This window comes from Pimephales promelas, chromosome 11 (assembly GCF_988280905.1).
Source record: "Pimephales promelas chromosome 11, fPimPro1.hap1.1, whole genome shotgun sequence".
Lineage (NCBI taxonomy): Eukaryota > Metazoa > Chordata > Actinopteri > Cypriniformes > Leuciscidae > Pimephales > Pimephales promelas.
Window position 1 is genome coordinate 21,041,054 of NC_142779.1, and position 23,007 is coordinate 21,064,060.

Consider the following 23,007-nt stretch of genomic DNA (forward strand, 5'->3'; position numbering starts at 1 on the left):
CAGCTTGTTTTTAAGAATTTTGAGAGTAGTCTAAAATTCTATTGAAATTCTGAGCCTGTTGATCGCCAACTAGTAGTGAAATCATCACAGATCCATTGCGTGGGTATAAACAGGAAGCGGGCGCACGCACACATTGTCTTTCACTTAGGAGCCGAGCTTTCGTCTGGCTGAGTTCTGCAGACTGGTGCAATGTTTAAGATTCCAGAAAAGCAAGACTCTGTATCCACTGCTGGTGTGACTGTGCGATCAGTGGTGGCCTCAAGGATTTTCACAGCATTGCTTGTGTGTGTGTGTGTCGGTCTTGGTGGTCGTTCCTCTTTGAGAGTGTACCCCGATTACACCACGGCTATCCTTGGGTACTTTGACACTGAATTTTTGTGTTTTCACTAAAAGAGCAACAGGATGTTTCAGGATGTCTTTCCGCTCGTGCGTTTATGGATGCGGTCATTCCCTGGCGCCAGCAGATGGTCACAATAGTTCCTTTTCGTGTTGGGCATTCAGCACGCTGAGGCAACTTTTGTGAATAGTTCATGTTTTCATTGCGGGAATATGACTATGACTGTGCTGAGATTGAGACTTGCTTACCTCAAGGGAGGTGCAGTCCCCTCGCCTATGTCCCGATCTAGCTTTTATTTTGGACCTCAAAATAAACCTACTTTTGTGCATGGTCAGGGTGATCTGAGGGTGATCTGAGGATTAATGTGAGGACTTCCCCGCTGAGGCAATCTCCTTGGGTCCCTCACACCTTACAAGCGCTGCAACAACCAACCATGTCCTTTGGGGCTCTGCTTGATGATCAGATGTTGTTCACAGCATTGTAGGGGGAGCTTCAGTCCTCTGGAGATGAGGATTCGGCTGTGTTGCCCCCTTCGAAGGAAACCGCACGTTCCATTGGTCAGGCGATGTCCACCTTGGTGGTCCAGGAGCACCACCTTTGGCTCAACCTGGCTGATATGAGGGACACCATTAAGAATCGGTTCCTGGATGCCCCTCTGTCCCAGGTTTGGTTATTCGGCGACGTGGTTGACAGCTTTGCCCCACCCGTTCACTGGTCGCAGACCCTCCATCCGCTCGTCACTGAGGTCGACCTCCTGGGGCATCCTCCGCTCCTGTGAAGCCCCAGCAGCAGCCACCATCCAGGCCTCAGTGTGGACCCCACAGGTTTATCTGTTTGCCGCCCTGGACAATTCTCACTACCAGTCGTTCTATTCTCTGACCGAGGGGACCCTCGGAATGGATGCTCTGGCACACAGTTGGTCCCCGGACCTACGCAAGTATGCGTTTCCCCCAGTGAGCCTTCTTGCACAGACATTGTGCAAGGTCAGGAAGGACGAGGAGCAGGTCTTGTTAGTTGCGCTGTATTGGTCCAACCGGATCTGGTTCCTGGAACTGGTGCTCCTCGCAACAGCCCCTCCCTGGCCCAGGATCTGCTCTCTCAGAGACGGGCCACCCTATGGCACCAGCATCCAGACCTGAATGCCATATTCTTCGTTACAGCTTTGAGGGATGAATTCCATAAATACTTGGAAAGCCATGGAGTTCACAATGTTACCTCATACATATCAGTCCTTTATTGCCCACCTTAGAAGGCACTTTGAAGTAGGTGGTATTTTTAAAATAATGGTTGTGCCACAGAAAGTATGTTCTATTTGCTCAGCATAAATGAATGTTGGCCACATGCTCTCAAAGTTGAAGGAACTTAAGGAGAAAACGGAAGAGGCAGAGTATGAAGAAGAAATACTCATTTACAGTTATCTGATGCTTTTATCCAAAGCGACTTACAATTGCTATATATGTCAGAGGTCGCACGCCTCTGGAGCAACTAGGGGTTAAGTGTCTTGCTCAGGGACACATTGGTGTCTCGCAGTGGATTCAAACCAGAGTTTCTCAACCCAAAGGCATGTGCCTTATCCACTGCACCATCACCACCCTAATACTCTGCATACTTCTTGCAGAATATGAAGAAGAAAGTGAGTTGATGATGATGATTTACTTTATTAATCCCAGGGGGGAAATTTATATGTCACAGCAGCACATAAATACAATAAAAATAAAATAAAAACATAACAACAACATACACAACAACAACAGGTCTTGTACTCAAATATCAATTTTTCAAAGCATTATGACCATGATTATATATATGACCATCATCTACATCATCTTATATAGCACTGATTGTAAAATCTAATTGCAGTTGGAAAAAAAGATTTTCTAAAACGCTCTTTGTAACAGCGTGGATGAATTAATCTTGAGCTGTGGGTACTCGCATAGGCTTGAGATATTTCACACCATAGTCTCTTCCTACAACACTGCAACTAGAATACGGAAGGAACTCCAGGACCAACCTAAGCAGGCCCTGAAGGAAGCAAGACAAGCCAGAACAGCTCAAGCCAGAGGAAGTCACCAGATCGCTGGCAGTATGACTGAAGACCCAACACTGCAGCAAGATATCATACCTGGAGGCATCCCAAAGATTGAGCTGTTATACCACCTGGCATGGATGATAACAGATGCATCTCCAGAGTTAGGTGAAGACGACCGGGTGAAAGTTAGTCTTAAGCAGCAAGAACAAGTTCTCAACCTTGCCCAGGATGTCTGCAAAGCAGTTGCCAAGATCCTAACACCGAAACACGTTGGGATAGCCGTTAAGGAAACCAGAAGTCAATCGTGTCACTCCTAAATAGATTTAGGAACAGCATCAGCTACAAAGAATTACATATGTTTTACAACAATGGCAGTTGAAGAGCAGACAACTAGGGATGGTGCCTTCATACCAACGAACCTGAAGGTTTGATGATTCACACAGTTTGATAAACTTGACTTCCCAGAGTACACAAAGGATGGACGAACACTGCATGGCAGTTCATTCCAAGCATTTACCATCCCAGATACCATCCCCGCAACTGTGATAAGCTATGGTCCCATCTTCCCCAAGTCACCAACAAACTATTGGAGGACCTGGAACCAAATTGCACTGCTCCTACATGGAAATCATTCCAACATTTCTCATCCCAGATACCATCCCTGCAACTGTGATCAACTGTGGTCCTTTCTTCCCCAAGGCACCAACAAACCACATCTGATCATCACTGAGCGGGGTGGTTATGGCGCAGTGGATAAGACACATGCCTTTGGTGTGAGAGACCGGGGTTCGAATCCACTGTGAGACACCAATGTGTCCTTGAGCAAGACACTTAACCCTTAGTTTCTCCAGAGGTGTGTGACCTCTGACATATATAGCAATTGTAAGTCACTTTGGATAAAAAGCATCAGCTAAATGAAGAAATGTAAATGATCAATTCACTCCTCTTTTTCCATCTACTATTCTTCTCTCTTGTTCAGTCCACCCCTGTCCTCTTCACTCTACTCTCCTGATTCTACTCTTCCCTTCTGTTCAGTCCTCCACTCCTTTTTACAGTCCTTTCCAATCGTCTGCTGACTTCTCTTCTCGTTACCTTTTCCTCCACAGCAAACCCAATAAGATCAGAACCAAATCTGCCAATGGAAAATATTGTGCATTCGGGTGAAAGAAATCTAGATGTTTGACACTACTAGGTAACTAGCTTTTGACAAATCACTCACTCTATACTATACAGTATTATATACAAAAAACAAACTATGCATACTATATAGTATGTTTACATTTTACTGAACATTTGTATTGTTCAGTATTGTGTACAATCTGATATCCAATATAGCTACATATTGTTTTTTTGTGTCTGTGTGGCCATTCGTGCACAAGCTAACTAGCTAAACTTTCTAAATCTGAATGTAACAACTAGCCATGTAGCTAATTGCTAATGGCAACTAACGTTTAATGTAGCCTTTAGTTATCCTTACTAGCCTACTATCTGTCTGACATGAAAAACACTTCAAGGACCACACCAGGCTTCATACAAGTTTATTTCCAATGATTCCTCGCTCCAAACGTATCCCTGTAGCAGCATTTATTCTCATATCTATTTCTTTACCTAACAAGTCCAGTTGAAATTTTGGCAATTTCTCAACTTCCGGTTGAAGCTTATTGAACATATAGGACACATACCTCTATTAGAGAATAATATCCTAAGCATTTAAAAAAAGTAAGTCTCTACTCTCTACCCCATACCTGTGAGGAGTAATGCCGTTTAAAGAAACCACCGACATTAGCTAAAACGGCTAAAGCTAGCTAAGTAAACTAGTAGAGAATGAATGCTGCTGCTACAGGGATATGTTTGGGATGAGGAATCATCAGAAATATTATTGTTTGAAGACTGGTGTGGTCCTTTCAGTTAATTACAATTACAGTATCCATATTACCATTCTTTCCCCAAAACTCTGGGGCAGACCTACCGGTATATTAGTCACTATCACTTACCACAGACAATGATGAGCAGCTTCGAAGTCTGTTGGTAACCGTTGGTAACCATTGGTTGGTTGTTCCAAACTCATAAAAATTACTAAGATCATGTGTGTGCGTGTGTGTGTGTGTTTGTAAGTGAGCCATGATGCTAAATATCCAGCATGTTTTTAAGAATTTTGAGAGTAGTCTAAAATTCTATTGAAATTCTGAGCCTGTTGATCGCCAACTAGTAGTGAAATCATCACAGATCCATTGATTTTGTTTGGATTTTTATAATTTTTTCTGTGTAATGAGTATAGTGTTTGGTGAAAAGAATGGCATATTGCCTGATGTCATAACTTAAGGGAATAGTTGATTGCCAATGAAGTAAAGATGAAAATAGTGGAAAATAAGTGAAAAAACGCCTGTTTTTTTGCATTAAATTGATGCGAAATCATGTAGAAATGTGTTTTAAGAATTATTTTTTCAGTGGATGTTGTCTGCACATGTGTTCTGTGTATCTGGAATGCATTTATTGAGAACCTACCCAACCCACTAAGAATTTGATGAAAAAAATAATTTTTCACATTTTTCTGATAAAAAATAAAGGGTGCTTACACTAAAATGCCCACAATTTTTTTTCGCGATATTTCCGGCAGAGCAGACCCTCCAATTATTTGTTCTTAGGGTCAAAGTTAACAGAAAAAACACAAATAAAAAGTATGGCAGACCATGTCAGGTTCAACCCATTTTTGAGACTTTGGCTCCCTGACTAAAAAGAAACGATCTTGAAAATGCCTAACAAGTTTAAACAGGAATTCCTAGTGCTTTCAAGCAACAAGAGAATTATGGTAACATTGTAATTCAAATGTTGTTGCAAATCGTGCTGGTTTATATTAATTGTGGAAACACATAACAGCCTTATAATTTCCAGATTTTATTACAAATGAAAAACAGAATTGATTTATATATTAAAATTAATATGATGTATTCAAATAAATAAACAAATATTAAGAAGGTACTATATTAAATATATAGATGAGTAAAAAAATTCTATAAATATTAAAAAAATATTTATCAGTATAAATATTTTTCTGGGACATATAACAAAACATATATGTGAATGAGATAATATAGACGCTATCTTTGCAGTGTATGTTGGCTTCATATTTAATTAGAAATCGTTGTGAGAAAGAAAAGTCAGTATGCATATAGATGCAAGACACATCTTAACTAAGTATGCACAGATTATGACATCGACATTCTATGAATTGATCAATTTTTTATTGAAAAAGTATAACGCTCACAAAAGCTAGAAACAGATAGCGCACCTAAGCCTGAAATGATCAGCAAAACAAAGTTTAACTGCAGACTGCATGTTAAGTGGTTCTGGGTTGAGAGATTAAAACAAACCTTAATCAGAATGTTTGATGAACATCAAGCACAGCAACAATCTCATCACGAAAAACATCACGGCCCATTATCCTAAAAATCCCTCTGAAGAGGCTAAATGTTAGGAAAACCTCCACAATCACACCTGCAGTAATGGGGTGTAATTCAACCTACACACATACCTGTGTGCCTCCTACAGCTCTATATTTAGACAAGTCTAACCTAGTTTCACAGTGAAATAGAAACTGTCCTCTAAATGTCTTACCTTCTGCATCCAGCATCTTAGGGATGTCCAGGTACTTCTCAGCGACATCAAAGGCGGTGTTCAGATTAGTCATTGGGTCATCCTGAGAGAAAGCGAACATCAAAACATGGGTCATTCATTGTCTTTTATATTGCTGTCTCTAAATATGGTCGCAGGTTCTCGTAATGCCTCACCTTGCGCAGTTTACCGTAATCAATGAGCTCTGGACGATGTCTGTGAATGAGTGCACAGAAGCCCAATCCATCCTTCCAACTGACAGAGACACAGACAGAGAAAGGTGATGTATGATACTGTAGTGCAGCGTTCAGTTGCAGTATCTCTGCCTTCCCATCATTCAATCTGTTTCTCACTAATGCTTATTTCCTGTCTGCTCACCTGATGTGGAAATTCTGAATGTTGACGTTTTTGTAGGGAGCTGTTTTCCTTTGGCACCAAAGCAGCAAGCCTTCTTTAGCTGAGGTCTCTGTGCGCACACACACACACACACACAGTAATCTCAGTAATGGAAAGACAATGTTGTCATTTAAATGACTTACACATTCCTGAGATTGCGTGTGTTTTTAACAGTGAATATTCAAGAAATCCAAAAGAGGAGAACTGTATTTAATTATGCTAATTAAGACATTAGTCATTGTGTTAACTCTCGTGATATTTAATACACACAAATGAACTACCTACAGTCTTTTTCTTCAAGATCTAAAGCACCACTTATAAACTTGTGTGTGTGTGTGTGTGTGTGTGTGTGTGTGATATATATTTATATATACCCTCCACTGAGATGTCCTGGATGGCGAAGCGGAGGATAATGGTCCAGATCATCCCTAGAGTCATCTTAGCATTTCCATCAACAATCTCTGAGCAGAACAAACACACACACACACACAAGCATCACATTTACTGTAAGGTTTAGATGACGTTGAGGTTAGGTGACAACATTAAAATCACTTTATAAACTAAAGCCATATCAAAACAATAATTATATATATATATATGTACACACACATATTGCGATTATTGAGGTCAATATTGCGATTGCGATATAATAAACAAATGGTTTCATGAGTCAACTTGCTTGGTTCTAAAGCAAAATACACACACAGATAAGTGATAATTCTGAAATGTGTATTTCTCAACTCAAACTAGCAACAAAAACTAAATGATTGATAACACCTATAATGATCAATAAGCCATTGATGTCTGGATAAAAATAATTGTGTGTTTTATTGTCTGTTCAAGCGCGAATGAGAACTGTATTCTGGCATGCGGTCTGTGCAGGCACATGATACTGGCGCGCGTCCAGTCAGGACATTCACATGCAGCGTGCTCTCATTTGACTTGTCGTGCATGAATGGTTTAAAAGCGAACGAATAAGAGTGGGATCATGTAAAAATAGTCAAAGGATGACAAAAGTAACAGATGCTGTGTTAATTGAGTTAACAGCCCGAATTTGTTTATTTCATATAAAAGCATTCTGCGCCATATAATCGCATAGGCTTGACATTGTGACCCCGTTTACACCTGGTATTAAAATGCGATCTGTATCCAGATAAGTTATCCGGATAATAAGTACTGATTCCGTTTACACCTGGCCACATAAATGTGTTTTTGCAAAACGGATATAAATCCGATCTTCACCTCCTGCGTTATATGCAGATTTATTGGATTGCACGCCACCAAAAGCAACAGATCTGAGCGGCATTTTATTGATCATCAGCTAATTTCCAAATCCGAGACATCAATAAGAGAGAGTGGCAACAGGCCTGGTAAGATAATTTCGTTTCTTTACTTGAAGATGTTTTAACTGCGTCTGTGACTTACTTTCACTTTTATTTGCGATGTTTGCACGTTGAATAGACGCTCATCTGCGGTGATGCGTGTCGCGTGTCGCATCTGACTAGGCTATAACATGACATAGCCTAAATAACACGCTCTCACTCGTTTATTTTTTAGCATTTTTGGGAGGAGTAAAATATACATATGTGGTTTCAACAACCAGATTGCGTTTACACCTAGTAAAGATCCGGACACAATGCGAGCCAGACTACCTCCAGATGTGGTCAGGCAGATCCGATCACGATCTGATCACAACGCGTTTACACCTTGCATTAACATGCGTTTTTTATTATCCGGATAACTTATCTGGATACAGATCGCATTTTAATACCAGGTGTAAACGGGGTCTGTGATTGCGATATGATTAATCGTGCAGTACTAATGAGTCGTAGTGCTCCCAAGCACTTGCTGTGGTATTCCGCCATACATTATAGTTTTACACTTTACACGCTTAGAAAAGCGCAACGTTTTATTATGGGTCACCATTCTTGGTCGAGTCACACTACTTGAGTAAGTGTATTTAAATAGGGAAAACGTGGAGGTGCTTGGCCCCTATTGAATGAACTGGGCTAGTTAAGTGCGCGATCAAAGTGTCTCACTAAGACAAGAGAGGTATGCATCAACTCATCTTAGTTAAGGGAATAACATAGTTATACATTTTATATATAAACATTGTAGATTGTATATATCTTAATTTTTTTTTTTTTATGGTAATGATACAATAAATTTCTTAGGTCTAAAAATGATATCTTCTTGAAATAATTATTGCTAATTTTTTCCTTTTGATTTTCTGGGTGACCTGAATTATTCTCGACAGATTTTGTAAATATCACCCATAAATGGCTGCCTGCTTTCACTCCCGTGAACATTCCTCTGGCATTCCTCTACCATCACAACTCCACCTTATTCCAAATAATGATATTATATCTTAAATATTACACAACCTTTAAGAATTAAGACTGTAAAGTGAGACGGCTGTGGGATATTAGTGAGTGTCTAAAAATATTTTAGAGTCTAAAATGCAGGTAAACAGCTTTGCCAGATTGTTTATTTTGATATGATTAAATTTAGTTAAACTATACTATTTGATACGATTATATTGAGTAATCCTTTTAAATACAAACTGCTGAAAATGTCCCCAAAAGCTGATTTTTGAAGACATTTGTAAAAGGAAAAAAGGGGTTATAAAGGCTATATGATATTAATACTGAATAATGTCTGTATTAACTTTTTATTATTTACAATTTGTATTATTTATTTTTATTATTGTTTTTACACACAGCTGTATATGGGAAGTCCCATCTAAATATCTAGGTAACCATGCATGCGTTTCCTCTCCATCTTCTTAGGCTAATCTCATAATACACTCTACACACATCCCAGTATGTGCTTGTGTGTATGTGTATCCCAGCTTTGCCAGACAAACACACACACACACACACACCAAGGCAAAGGCTTTGGTAGATGGCTAATCTGTCTGGAATGCCGCTCTGGATTAAAAAGAGAGAGAGAGAGAGAGAGAGAGAGAGAGAGAGAGAGAGAGAGAGAGAGAGAGAGAGAGAGAGCAGGTAACAGGAAAAATGAACACATTTTCAGATAGATCTAAAATATGTCAGGTATGTACTGCATGTCTAACCTATTTAACTGTATTGGAAGGGGGAGGGACTACATGTGACATGAGATATAAGCAAGCACATATCACATACAGGCAAATAGCCTGATTGCCATTGATCCCACATGCAGGAAACACTGAACCCATGACCCTGGAAGCCTGGAGAATATAGGTCACTGCAGGAGGGGAGGGGGGGGGACCTACCCTCTGCTCCAATTGAAACCAGTTTGACTCCTTTGCTGGCGATGAAGTCCAGAGCTTTATTCACATTGGAGATCTTATGGACTCTCATTTTTCCTCTTTCTGGTTTGGCCAAACGTTCTCCTACAGAAAGATGGTTTAAATATCAGGATTTACAATATTGCATCACACTGCCCTCAGATGACCAAACAGGTACACAATTACTTTAATTTCACACTTATTCCTGACAGTTATCAACTAGCTTGTGGTATGCAAATTCTATTTTAAGAAAAAGGTATTTGGTGTACAAATACCTCTGCCAATTATCTGACTTATCCACGTAAACGAAGAATTTATTATCTTTTATATACATGGTACGGGTAAGTCCACGGAGGCTTCCATGTCATTCCACCATCTTGAAAAAGTATAATAGCAGAGAGGGACATAAAGTACTAGGCCAACGCGTTTCTACAGCGAGTTTTCGTTCAGAGCCAACGTGACTGTCTGAAAGCAGTAGAAGCGGAGGAGTTTAAAAGTCTGCATTGCAAATCCTCGTCGCCAGAAAAGTCCAAAAATAGATTGTAACGGAAACGTGACCGGAGATAATAAAAAACACGAGTTAATGTCGGGATAGCTTTTTACAGGTGACAAAGAGTTCAAAAGAGACGCCGAAGTCCTGCTTTCTTCTCGACAGGTAAGTCAATGTAACAGTCTGAATTACAAGCTTTTTTTCATTGTTTGGTTGTGTACTTTATGATATAGACATATGAACATTTATAGTTAAAAGTTGATGATGATATCTAATGCACGTAGGCTACTTCATAAAATATAACGAATAAAGAAGGCTTAACTACTTATTACAATAGTTCATGTTTTTCAGTCAGTAATTGATAGTGTAATATTAGTTCATTCGTTGTGTCAGGTTGCTGTTTGTTTGAAATAACAAACCTGTTCACCTGAAAGAACACTCGACGAAGTGCTAAACCTGTCATAGCTTTTTGGTACATAATAGTTACCGTAGATGCAACGCGCATTTCAAAAAGCGAGGCGCTAGAGAGCACAATTCGTCTGAATGCAAAATACATTTTCACTGCTAGATGGCAGCAATTCCTACATGTAGTCCCTTTAACACATTTTATTATTTTGTATGCAAATTCATATGCATAGAGAGAAATACTATTTATACAGGGAACATTCTGTAACTAGTTTTCATAATCTTAATCTCAATCTTAATTTATTTATAAAGCACAATAAAACAAAAGTAGTTAATCTTTGTGCTTGAACAATATCAATTAAAAAGCAAGAATGCGTACAACAGTATGACAGTAAAACACAACATAAACACATAATTCAAGCTTAAAGTTACACTGTGTGATTTTACCCCCATCTAGCGGTGAAAAGGTATATGACCATCCAGTGAATATTAGTTTCTGTTCCTCTCAATTCCGATTTCGTTTTAACTCCTACGGTGGCCAATGTAGTCCAAGATTAACATGGCTTTTTGAGTTCGACCTCATCCATGAGTGTTAACTCAAACGTAAACGCAAAAGGCGAAGCTTGAATTAACGGGTATGTCCCTCTTTGGCTAATGTACTTTCAAGATGGAGGGGCAACATGGCGACCGACATTAGAACCACTTATCCGTATGTATTTTCAATGGCATATTATACACTCACAAGAATACTTTATTACTTGAATGAAGTAAATATACATTAATGAGCACATATATTTTTGAAAGAACTAAGTGTTTTTAGCTAAGAATAAGCTTTAAAAAGCAACAATGTGTACAACAGTATGACAGTAAAACACAACATAAACACATAATTAAAGCTTAAACTAGCCCCATCTGACTTAAATGGCGCTTTTCCACTGCATAGTACGGTACGGTTCGGTTCGGTACGTCTCACTTGTGGTGCTTTTCCACTGCATGGTACAGTACAGTACGGTTCGCTTCAGGTCGCTTTAAATGGTACCTGGTCTGTTGAGGTTCCAAGCGTACCGTACCGGTACTAAAATGTGACGTGAAACACTGCAGATCACTGATGATTGGTCAGACATAATCGTCACTACCAGCGTCACTACTAGCGTCGAGACACTTTTTTAGCAGTATTTTTGTTTTGCTGCCATCAGCCTCATTTTAAACACATTTTTCCGTCTAGCAGTTAGAAACAACCACATACCGAGAATCAGGAACACCATCCCCTCGATAGTCTCCAATGTTCCTGTGTTGTGGGTTTTAAGAAAATGAAAATGTGGCGCTTTTAAGATGATGTCATGGCAGTAGAGGCGCGCGCAAATAACGATCAGTCCCACACACTTTGAAGGGGTACTACTGCAGTGGAAACGCAAAGCGAGCTGAACTGTTTCGCGCCGAGTCGAAGCGTACTGAGCCGAACCGTACCGTACTATGCAGTGGAAAAGCGCCATAAGGTAAGTCTTTTCAAAGACATAGGTTTTTAGTTTCACTTTAAAAAGTGATTCTATCGAGATTCTGATAGAAAGCAGTCGGCTGTTCTACAATTTAGGGCCGGCTATGGTCGCAAAGCCCGGTCACTACTTTTCTTCAGCGTGGATCTAGGGGCCCTTTGGCCCCTTTTGCACCTGGTATTAAGAAGCATTTTTTTTAATGACATCACAAGTGGATGACGCTAAATACAGGTGTACACAGGGTGTAAAACGTTTTGAGCTTATCCACTTCCGACCACTTTTAGAGGTTGTGGAAAACACATTTGACTCGACTGCTCGCTACTCTCCGCCTAGTGACCACCGTAAACATTATGGGCGTCGTCATATTAACTTATTATTAGCTTTATTGGCTGAAGACCCGAGGTGGAACTGCACTGAGAGGTCACTGACCTGAGATGACCTCTAGGAGGAGCATGAGTTTGAGTCCATCTCTAAAATCCTCCTCAATGTTGTCGATCTGCGTCCCCGCCTTCCGTAAATGCGAATTGCACCATGCAGTAAACGTCTGAAAAAAAGAACGGTTTATAACTTGAGAAGAGAAATAAAACCAAAACACAATGCAAAATTTAATGCAACCAATGCCTTTAATGTGCAAATAAGACTTGGCAGAAAAAATACTGGAAAAACCAAAGAAGAAAAAAAAAACAGCATTAAATATGAAAATACAAAATAGTCACTTAAAATATTATTTACACTTTAAAAAATCTATTAAAAGGTGAATGATATTGAATACTGTTATTACTTTTATTTCAGTTATTTGTTGTTTTATGGGTCTCATAATTCTCAAATAAAAAAAATTATGATGTCCACAATAAAACAATAATATTGTTTTTAATTGTCAAAGTTTAAATGGAACATTATGTAAACATCCCCTTCACACATGAAATAAGAAAAGGGTTCAAGAGGTGCAAGATTTCCATTACACGAGAGTTGATGTTAAAACTCAAACTAAGACATAGCTTTACAGTAACCTATGCGTCTCAATCCATTTACGCTTCTTTCCATATGGTGATGTGTCTCTCCTTCTGTCCGGCGTTAACCGCTGCTGTATACTTGACACACGACTACAGTGGGAACTACAGTGCTACAGTGTGGACAACCGTCAACCATCCGGATTGAGCCAAGTAGGGGACTTCTCTAGGGTCTTCAAGTGGGCACCTTTCGTCCTCAGTGTTTCGTCGACTAGCCCACGACACCTCAAGAGGTTAGGGTTAGGTGACGTCCCAGAGTCACCCCCCTCCGTCCCCCACTCAACTCAACCCAGCTTACTAACCTTTACATCCCTCCTGCTGCTGAGGTTGCTCCTTCCTCAGAGTTCACATGTGACCTAACCACAATCTCACAATCTCACGCAACCCAACCATACGCGCCAAGCCATTTGACTGTCGAGCCCCACTGTCGTCGTTAAAGCAGTTTCAGTGGCAACGGGTCCGTATGGCATACCACCAACTGCAAAACACAATATCTGCCCAAACACCAACCGACATTCACACAACATACGCAGGAACGTAATTACTATGCAAACTATAGAAATAAACCAACAGACTCTTTGAGTTTTTCAAGAATTCTATGAAACCGTAGCGTGGCGGCCTGTTAAGATCAGACTGGATCTTAATAGGATCAGTGGCATAGTTGAAAATAAACTTTTTGTAATGTTGGGACCCTACAGACGAATTTGCAGAGTGGCAGGTGCTACACAAAGCCCGAAAAAGCACAAGAAAGTCATTAATCCAGTTTTTTTTTTTCACACACACCTGTGCTATACATGCACTTAAATATTTTTGGAAATTCTGTAATCTTTTACAACCATGCTCGATTGTGACAGCAAGAGAGCGAGAGTAAAGGAGGGCGAGCGTTCTACAGGGGTTGTCATGGCAGCGCTGAGTATCTGTGGCTTCAGGATTCTTCGGTATGTTAGTGAGCTGATGAGAAACAGCTGTGGAGCAGAACAGAAGCTAAACACACTCACACACTAATACGATTGATATGCCACTTAACAGAACCAGAGACCCTTCAGTTTATGCACGTAAAAGCAGGAGACTGTTCCAACTTTAAGAGGTGAGGAGAAAATGCAAGATCTGGACTGCTAGACAGGACTGCTACATGATGGGATACAGCTGATCCCAAGGGTGAGCAGTGAGCACACACACACGAGCTACGACTGCCGCTACAATATTGCAGCAACTGTAATACAAATCAAAATGTGGAAGAAAAAAATAAAACTATGAATAACTAACAAACGTATTAATAATACAACTTATAAAATCAATGAATATAGGATGAGCTACCGTAGGTTTCTGTAATTAATGCAACATAAGTGAAAGTGCACACACTGTAGCAAAACAACACCGTTTCAAAATCAACTAGCCGGCGGGCTTAGTAAGCGAAGTTTTTTAACCTGTTAACTGTCACCCCCCCTTTTTTGAATAGACATGAAAATGCACATTTCGAACTTAAATGGTTGTAATTCAAAAATGCTTTGGAATATAGACATATGATTGGTCTTGTTTTAAAGAAGACATTTGGCAGATTTTTGTAGAAGTGAAATAAATTAAGAAAGTGAAACAGAAAAAAAGTTATAGAAGTTTGAGTTTATGGAAATGTACAATGTAAAAATATTAATTATTCATATTTTACATAAAATATATATTTTCAAAACCTGGGCTACTCTAAAATGGCAGAAAGATCAAAGCCAAAAATCTGAACAAGTTGTGTTTCAAATTTTAGGTTGATACCTCAAAAAATGAGCTTTCAGTAAGATTTTGTTTGAGCGCAGTACCAAACTTTTTCACTAGGGCACAATCAGACTCCATTACTGCCCATATAAGGGCGCCTGCATTTCCATTCGTGTTTTCAGTGATATGAACCATTATTTTCACAATTTTCATACAATTTCTGAAGTAGAGATCCTATTCAGAAGTAGCATGGGAAGTTTGGCAGATTTTGATATGAATTGAACCTCTAAGAAACACATACAAAGAACACGCATGTAAGTCATAGCTAGCTGACACGTCACAAATGGTGAATTTATTATTTTTTTCTTGATATTTCAAACTTTTCAGACCTTTTTTTTCCAAAATAATTGAATGGATTCTATCTTTTGAACTTTTGGCATGAAAACAAACTGAGGTATCTACCATTTTTTCATGATTTTTCATGTTTACTGCTATTTTAAAATAAAGGTCTGAACACGCCTTATGAGTATCAAAATATTCTTGTTTTATATTGATAAATTATGGCTCCTCTGTAATATATTTTGAAAATCAGTCACCAAATATGGAAACTAGAGATTGTAAGCTTTCAAATGATATATAGTTTGTCAATATTATTTAAGGTATTTACTAAGATATTATTGTTTTAAAAATATAGTGGCAAACGTCCCACCTGTGGGACGGTGACAGTTAAGTTAAGGAAGTCCAGTGTAAATAGGCTGACTGGTTTTCTTAGGGGGGGTGCTCGGGGGGTGCTTAGCAAAGTGTGTCGCACGATACACGCCCTGAAAAGTGCAGCAAAAATATTTCGATCACCCCCTGGTGGCTGACTGCATTATAGGTTTTTAACCCCGCCTTCTCCATGTAAACGAATGGGATGTCAATCAAACAAAAAAAAATCCAATTACACTTTCATTTCTGTCATTTTAGGTAGTTCATCAGGCAAATGGTTGTTTTCCCAATACGTTTGGTTTTAATTAGTTATTTGATGCTATAAAAACGGGGTGTAATGTCATGATTGACATCTGTCCTCCAAGCTGTCAAAAATACGGTTTTCTTTTCTTAATACATTTAAAGCAGCACTATGTAGCTTTTTCAACCTTTATAATATTTTTCACAAACCCTGGAGATGGTACATCAACTTACAATAGGTTGAATGACAGGTCTGCCAAAGCCTGATTAGTGTCTGTATCGCTTTTACTGGCACTCTGTATCTTCGGGGAGCGGGTAGGAGGAACCCGAGCACAAAAGAACTACAAAATTCGACTGCTTTACGGCATACATCACTTCCCCCACGTCCTCAAATTCTGACGCTAGAGCACGAGTGTTTTTTTCCCCTCTGTATGTTGTCATGGCTGAAGCAGCAAGTAAAACCAAATGTGAAGTGGGTCAGAAACAGAGCACACGGGCGATCAGCTTACTGTTGGTAATGTGTTGTGTAGTCATCTTGCCGCATCCAATGTAGACTGCATTGCTTTCTTTTGAGGGCGCTTAAGACTTTCAAGCATCCCCGTAGCGTTGTGGCTGGCAGCTCGCGCCAGCTCAAGATATTAAAAATATCAAGATAATGAGTTATTCATTTTCTGGTGAAAGTGTCTTACCTCAGGCTATAATGCAAATTGATTTTTCAAATTTGCATATTCTTCTATGGTAGCTTGATATTATAATATTGACGACATGGCTATTATCTACTAGGGGTTGGAATCTCTAGGCACCTCACGATTCGATTACGATTCAGAGGGCTTGCGATTCAATGCTAAATCAATTATCTGAATCTTTTTGTGTAGGTGTGTGTGTGTGTGTGACTATAAATGCTTTGCTTTAAAAGTACAAAGTAATGACCCATAAAGAATGAATGTACAATATATTTTATTAAAATTGCAAAGAACCAACAGGAAAATAAATGTGTGCCTGAACTAGCAGCATACTTATATATATAACAATGACCGGTACAGCCGAGTGTTTTTCCTCCTCTGGGTGGAAACGTGTCATAAGGCTTCTCATATTTGTTGTGTTTCCGAAATATTTTAGTTTTATTCATCAAAGCTTACAACTAGTGTGGCGCTTGTCCAGCTCCTTTCCCCACTCAACTTCAGAAGCCAAAACATTTCCACACGTCAGCTTTTAACGAGGAGGGTGTTTGGATTTGGCTGTGTCCTGTGCTCGTCTGTGGCGTGGTCCGGCCACTCCACTTCCACGCTTCAGAGTTCCGTCTTTCACGTTCCGTCAATATTACTTTATTATAAATAAATATATATATATATATATATATATATATATATATATATATATATGTTTTTAAAAAACTTTTTTTTTTGAAAATCGATTTTTGACATTTGCGAATCGATTCAGAATCGTCCACGTCCGCATCGCGATGCAGCTAAGAATCGATTTTCCCCCCACCCCTATCATCTACCATACAAACATTGAATTGAATTAGCATATCCATTATGTAAAACAATAGCCAATAGGCTAACGTTACTATAAAGAAGATGGCTTGTAAATGTGAGCTACGCAATCTTTTGACGTTTTAAAAAAATAAAGCCCATGAAACTATATTCATATGACATGCTGAAATATATGCCAATGTACCGGGGATGAAGACATTTCACACGCAACACTGGAGTCTGCCCAACATGTGAGAACTCTTCCTTCTGCAGAGTTCGGGAATATCGTTTGTAAAAAAAATGGACGCATGTATTCCCTAGTGTAACCATGACAGATTTTATGACAGTAGTAGAAAAAAATACTGTTTCCAAACTGTAGGGGGAGCCTGAGAGCAAAATTTCAAAAGTCACATAATGCTGCTTTAAAAAAGTGTATTATTTATTCCTGTAATGTCACAGCTACATTTTCAGCATCATTACTTATCTTCAGTGTGACATGATCCATCAGAAATCATTCTAATGCTGATTTGCTGCTCAACCTAAGAGACATTTATTATTACTTGTAAACATCACCAGTTTTCAGGATTATTTGATGAATAGAAGGTTCAAAGAACAGTATTTATTTGAAAATCTTTTGCAACATTATAATTGCCTTTACTGTCACTTTTAATCAGTTTAATGCATCCTTGCTGAACAAAACAAAAGACGCATTCAAACACACACATGTATAAAGATATGCATGGCCATGCAAATGTGTACATGTAAATACAGTCAGACAGGAAGCAGGTCTCTGCTCACTCAGCAGGAATACTGCTAGATTTCCTCACACCTAGACTACACATATTTCTTCATTTTAGCTCTTTTTTAACTCCTCTACTCACTCCTTCTCTTTCTTTCTTTTCCTGCTCTCTCTCTTCCTCGCTCTGGTGTGAAATACAGCACAACTCAGTTCATCGTCATGGGGTTGCCATAGCAACTACAAATGCCAGAAAACCAACAAACAATTAGTAGCCCTGAGACACACATACTGTACACACAAACAAACTCCCCCATAAGCCAAGCAAATCCACCTGTTTATTTATTGCTATAGAGAGAAAACGTTTTTTTTAATAGATCCACCTTCAAAATTTCTCACATGCATGGCATATGGTGGCTCCTATGGGCACTCAAAATCTCTACATATCAGAGCAAAAACCAAGAGGCATCTGCAAACAAATGATACTAGATCTTTTCTCAGAGCTAACTGTGCTTTTCGAAGACATCTTTTAATTTCTTTCAAACCCCCAAATTACATCTACATTACCTTTGCACCCACACAAAAAGTTCATTTTTAAAAACACTAATAATTTATTAACACTGACAGTTGAATGCTATCTTTAACAGATCTTAATCTGAACATCCACTTTTCATACCGAACATTATATTCCTGTCTAAATTAACTTGTAGCAAAAAAAAGGTCTTTATGGGTTTTTTTTTAGTTTTTATTTATTCAGACAAAATAGAATAGAAATTGTACTATTATTATTTAATAATATTGAGGTTTAATTATTTAAACTTAAAATTTAAATGATAGTCTAATATAATATTTAATAATCATTTTTATGTCCATGACATGTTGTGTCAGATAACCTAGAAATATGACCATCTTTTCAGTCTCAGCTGGAACTTTAAAATCAGTACATCCCTAACCCATTGACATTCATTCATTTCATTCTCAGTGTCAGAACAGGAGAAAAACAACAGGAATGAAGCTTCTCACACTCGCATTAGCTCTGCCTACTCAGGAGTGCACGTGTTAAAGGTGTAACAGCTGTTACAAAATGCTGACCGCACACACACAGACAATGACATCATCCCCACTCAACAGATGAAATGCCTGTTTCTCCATTTATCTTTATCATTAGTGGTGTTTGATAGGGGAATCATTTTAATAAACCCCTAACCCTGAATATTAGCCTAGTCTTTAACTCCTCTCAGACGGTGTCACACCTGCATAAATAAGGTTGTCAACTGTGCTGGTACTACTGGTACCGGTCAGTACTAAAAAAAATAATAAAAATAAAAGCATTTTACTAAAGTTAAAGTAAATGTTTAATTGTTAAATAATAAAACAAAAAATATATGACTGCAAATCCATGAAAATATTTACAACATTTATCCGTGAATCTTATCACAACATGTTTATTATGATGCATAAATTTAAATTTTAACAATAAAAAGTAATATACAGACAGAGATGCATGAGCAACAACAATAATGTGCATAGTTCTGATCTACTGTCTGAACATAATATAACATATTTTTAATCATAATATGGTTAGTTTCAATTAATATCGAAGGCTATATGCATTATGTAGCACTGTTTGACACATTTTGAATCAGGGGTGCTGAATCTTTTGCTGAATCATTTTGAATCTGCTGCTACATGTCCCTCTTGCCTGAGAGGTCCTTGCCCTGAAAAACATTGAAGACCCCTGCACTAGCTCTACACCGCAAAGTTTCTGTGACAACCGTATTTAAATGTGAGATTGAATTGGAAACTGCGATGATTCGCAGTCAGTGCGTTTAATACATATGTTTAATTATGCGATTATAATGGGATTTTGGCAATATTGCGATTAAACTTAACCTAATTTAAATGCAATACTTCCTTCAAAATAATGCGATGAAGCTCATAATCATGCTCATAAACTGTGGCATACGCCAATTTTAACCATAATACAGAGGCAAACCCGATGTTGGGACGAATTCTGACCCCCGCCAAATTATTACCCCCCTAGTGTTGGGGGGTTTAGGATTAGTTGTGTGGGAGGGGTTAGGATTAGAGGTGGGGTTAGGATTAGTCAATCAGGTAGCGACTTCAATTTCCCCTTTTCCACAAAGGCAGAGCTGGTGCTGGTTTGGAGCCAGAGCCTAGTTTTAAATCGGTTCTTTGTTTTTCGAGCTCCAAAGCACCAGCTCCGAACCAGGAAAAGTGGTTCTTAAGTAGCGCCAAATCACTGCTTTTCTAGAAGTAAGAACCGCTTAAGTCAGCAACTGGGGGTGGGGTTATCATGACCAACAAGACGAACAGAAACTTGTGACCGCCTTTTTTAAATAGCAGCTAATCATGCTAATAGCAGCTCGATTGTAATCTCCGTTAATGCAAGTTATGGCGAGTTTGGATTTGCCGTGTTTGGATACCGATGTAGGTTTGCGAAGCCATGGGCATAAATAGTAACGCAACGACCACCATTGTTGATGGAAGGCTTGTTTGAGATTCACTGATCGGAGCTGATGGAGTGTTTGGAGAGCATACGACTAGCTCTAGCTCTGAACCAGCACCTGGTTCTTGTTGGTGGAAAAGGGGTAAATGAGGGGGTAATAATTTGGCAGGTAGTCAAATTTCGGCACAACATGCATATTTGAATGCCTACCTTGAATATGGTATAACCACACTTATTAGCGAATAATCAGATTAATGAAAATTGCATAAACTGGAGTGAAGAGTTTTGCTTGTGTTATGTAAATATGTAAATATCTTAAGACGTTACTCTGATTATTAGAAATAAGCGCATTATTGGTGCACATCTAAACGTAGTCAGTGATTACCAACAGACGGGAGAAATATTGAATAATTTTTATTTATTTAATTCAACAGTTTTTGCTCTTGTAACGAAAATGGTACAGAAAAAAAAAACGCAAACTTTTAATGCTATTGGTACGGACAACTGAACTTTTGGTACCGTCACAACCCCATGGGCAAATGTAAACTACTTTAGTTTAAATCTGTTTCTCCCTCACCCTATCTGTCTATTAGTGGGCTGTTTGTTGGTGTCTGCTGGCTTTCTTCTCCAGACAGGAAGTGCTGATCAGCCCCAGAGACATGCGGCCCACTGTCTCGCTTCCACACGCATTCCACATTAGCCACCCCCCCCCCCCCCCCACACACACACACACACACACACACACTACACCCTCCTAAGGTGAGCCTGTCTCTTATTTTCATGTTTCCAGACACAGTTTAATGGCTCATTAATAATCCTATCAACACAGCCAGAGGCTTCACTTAGAGCTAAACGCTGACTCGCTCGGATCACTGCTTTTACGTTAATTAAAGTTCCAAAGTTTATGTGCAGATCTCTTCATTGCGGCTTGTTACAGCTCTGGGCAATGTTTCATTATCTACACAGGTTATACACGAGGAACAATAAGGCCTGGTTCTTGGTAACTGTCAGATAGTCCCCATGAAGAAAGTCCTTGTTTTGAGCGCATCATCAGTTTAGGCACGGCATGTGATAATTTGCATGAAGAACTTGACTTTCACCAAGATAAAAAGTCTGAATTGACATATTTGACTTTTCAAACTGCAGAGCCGCTGGAGGACCAAACACAGTCAATAAAATAAACTTTTTAAGAATACGCTCACACACATTAATAAACTGCATCCCCACAGCATCTTGATCTGGCTCGAGCAGACACACACACACACAGTCGCAGTAAATGAGGTGGCAGCACTCTACACTATTCTATAGACCTATTCAAGCTGTTCTTTCATTGGCTGAAAGAGCACAGCGAGGGATTAAAGGGAAAATTATGTCATTAATGACTCACCCTCATGTCGTTCCAAGCCCGCAAGACCTCCGTTCACCTTCAGAACACAGTTTAAGATATTTTAGATTTAGTCCGAGAGTTTTCTGTCCCTCCATACGGTATACTGTCCTTGTCCAGAAAGGAAATAAAGACATCAAAGTAGTCCATGTGACATCAGTGCCGGGTTAGTTAGAATGTTTTAAGCATTGAAAATACGAGGGCTGTCAACTTTAATCGTTTAGTCGACTAATCAGTCGATGCTGTCTTTGTCGACTGACATTCTTATTGGTTGACCAGAAATTTTAAATGATTTACTCGTTGATATTTATTCCTTTATAAGCAGTTACATATTACCGTATTCTAAATATAATTAGCCTATGTTTATCCCCCAACATTAAATGCTTTAATTTAGGCTATTTTAAAACAGCGCCACAGTTTAAAGCAACACACACTCGGGAACGCTGCTGCTTCGTGCTCGCTAAGGAGCAATATAGGTAGTTTTGCTGTATTCATTTTGTTAGAATGCTACTTGTTTTGGCTTTAGTCGACAAAATGTCCAAGAAATCTAAATCTTTTGTCTGGCTGCATTTTACAAAAAAAAATAATTCTGCATTGATTCTGGCATTCTAAAGAGTTGAGATATTTTTATCTCGATACGGCGCGGACGCACTTAAAAAAAAAAAAAGAGCACTTCGCACCACCATGGTCCATAATGTTTGAACAAAGCCCTGTTAGGGACGCTCACGCTGTTGAGCACGCATAACGGGCATAACCCACCCAGTTGTCCACGTCTGTCGCCATGGTTACTATTGCAGTGTGAGGTCAAACCTGGCGGAAACCGGGGGTAACGCGGTTATGACGTCATTGACTGGCGACTCCTCACCCCTGCTCACACACCCCGTTTCCTTGGTTAAAAATCGCAATTTTCTCACGATATACAAATAGTTGGAAACATTTGGGATATTGTAAGTAATCAACTAAACAAAATATATAACATTCAATGGCCTAGTGGTTTTTGGATATTTTACTGAAAAAATCCTGCATATTGTACCTTTAAATGTTTCCCGGCTTGACTGTTAAAAAGCAGACGATTGGCTTTCCAGCGGGAGGGACAGGACATGTGCATATAACCGGCATCTTTGGTGTTACGGGTTTTCCCCATATAGTTGTATTAAGGATTGAGGTAGTGGCATGTCTCTATATAAATAGTCTCTGGTGACGCTGATGACGTAATATGCTGCTGACGTGTTATCTTGTTGCTGGTT

The 23,007-nt window shown here is 39.1% G+C and overlaps 1 protein-coding gene across 6 annotated transcripts in view; it reads right to left on the reverse strand.

Annotated features, from left to right (window-relative positions):
• The window catches only part of actn1 (actinin, alpha 1), a 49,103-nt gene that overhangs the window by 16,739 nt on the left and 9,357 nt on the right, over nucleotides 1-23,007 (reverse strand). For all 6 annotated transcript variants that reach the window (XM_039656153.2, XM_039656151.2, XM_039656152.2 and 3 more), the window contains exons 2-7: nucleotides 12,463-12,577; nucleotides 9,631-9,750; nucleotides 6,749-6,835; nucleotides 6,357-6,444; nucleotides 6,155-6,233; nucleotides 5,982-6,063 (exon numbers count right to left, since the gene is read on the reverse strand). In XM_039656153.2, the coding sequence (XP_039512087.1) occupies nucleotides 5,982-6,063; nucleotides 6,155-6,233; nucleotides 6,357-6,444; nucleotides 6,749-6,835; nucleotides 9,631-9,750; nucleotides 12,463-12,577 (571 nt within the window). The remainder of the gene's footprint in view (nucleotides 1-5,981; nucleotides 6,064-6,154; nucleotides 6,234-6,356; nucleotides 6,445-6,748; nucleotides 6,836-9,630; nucleotides 9,751-12,462; nucleotides 12,578-23,007) is intronic.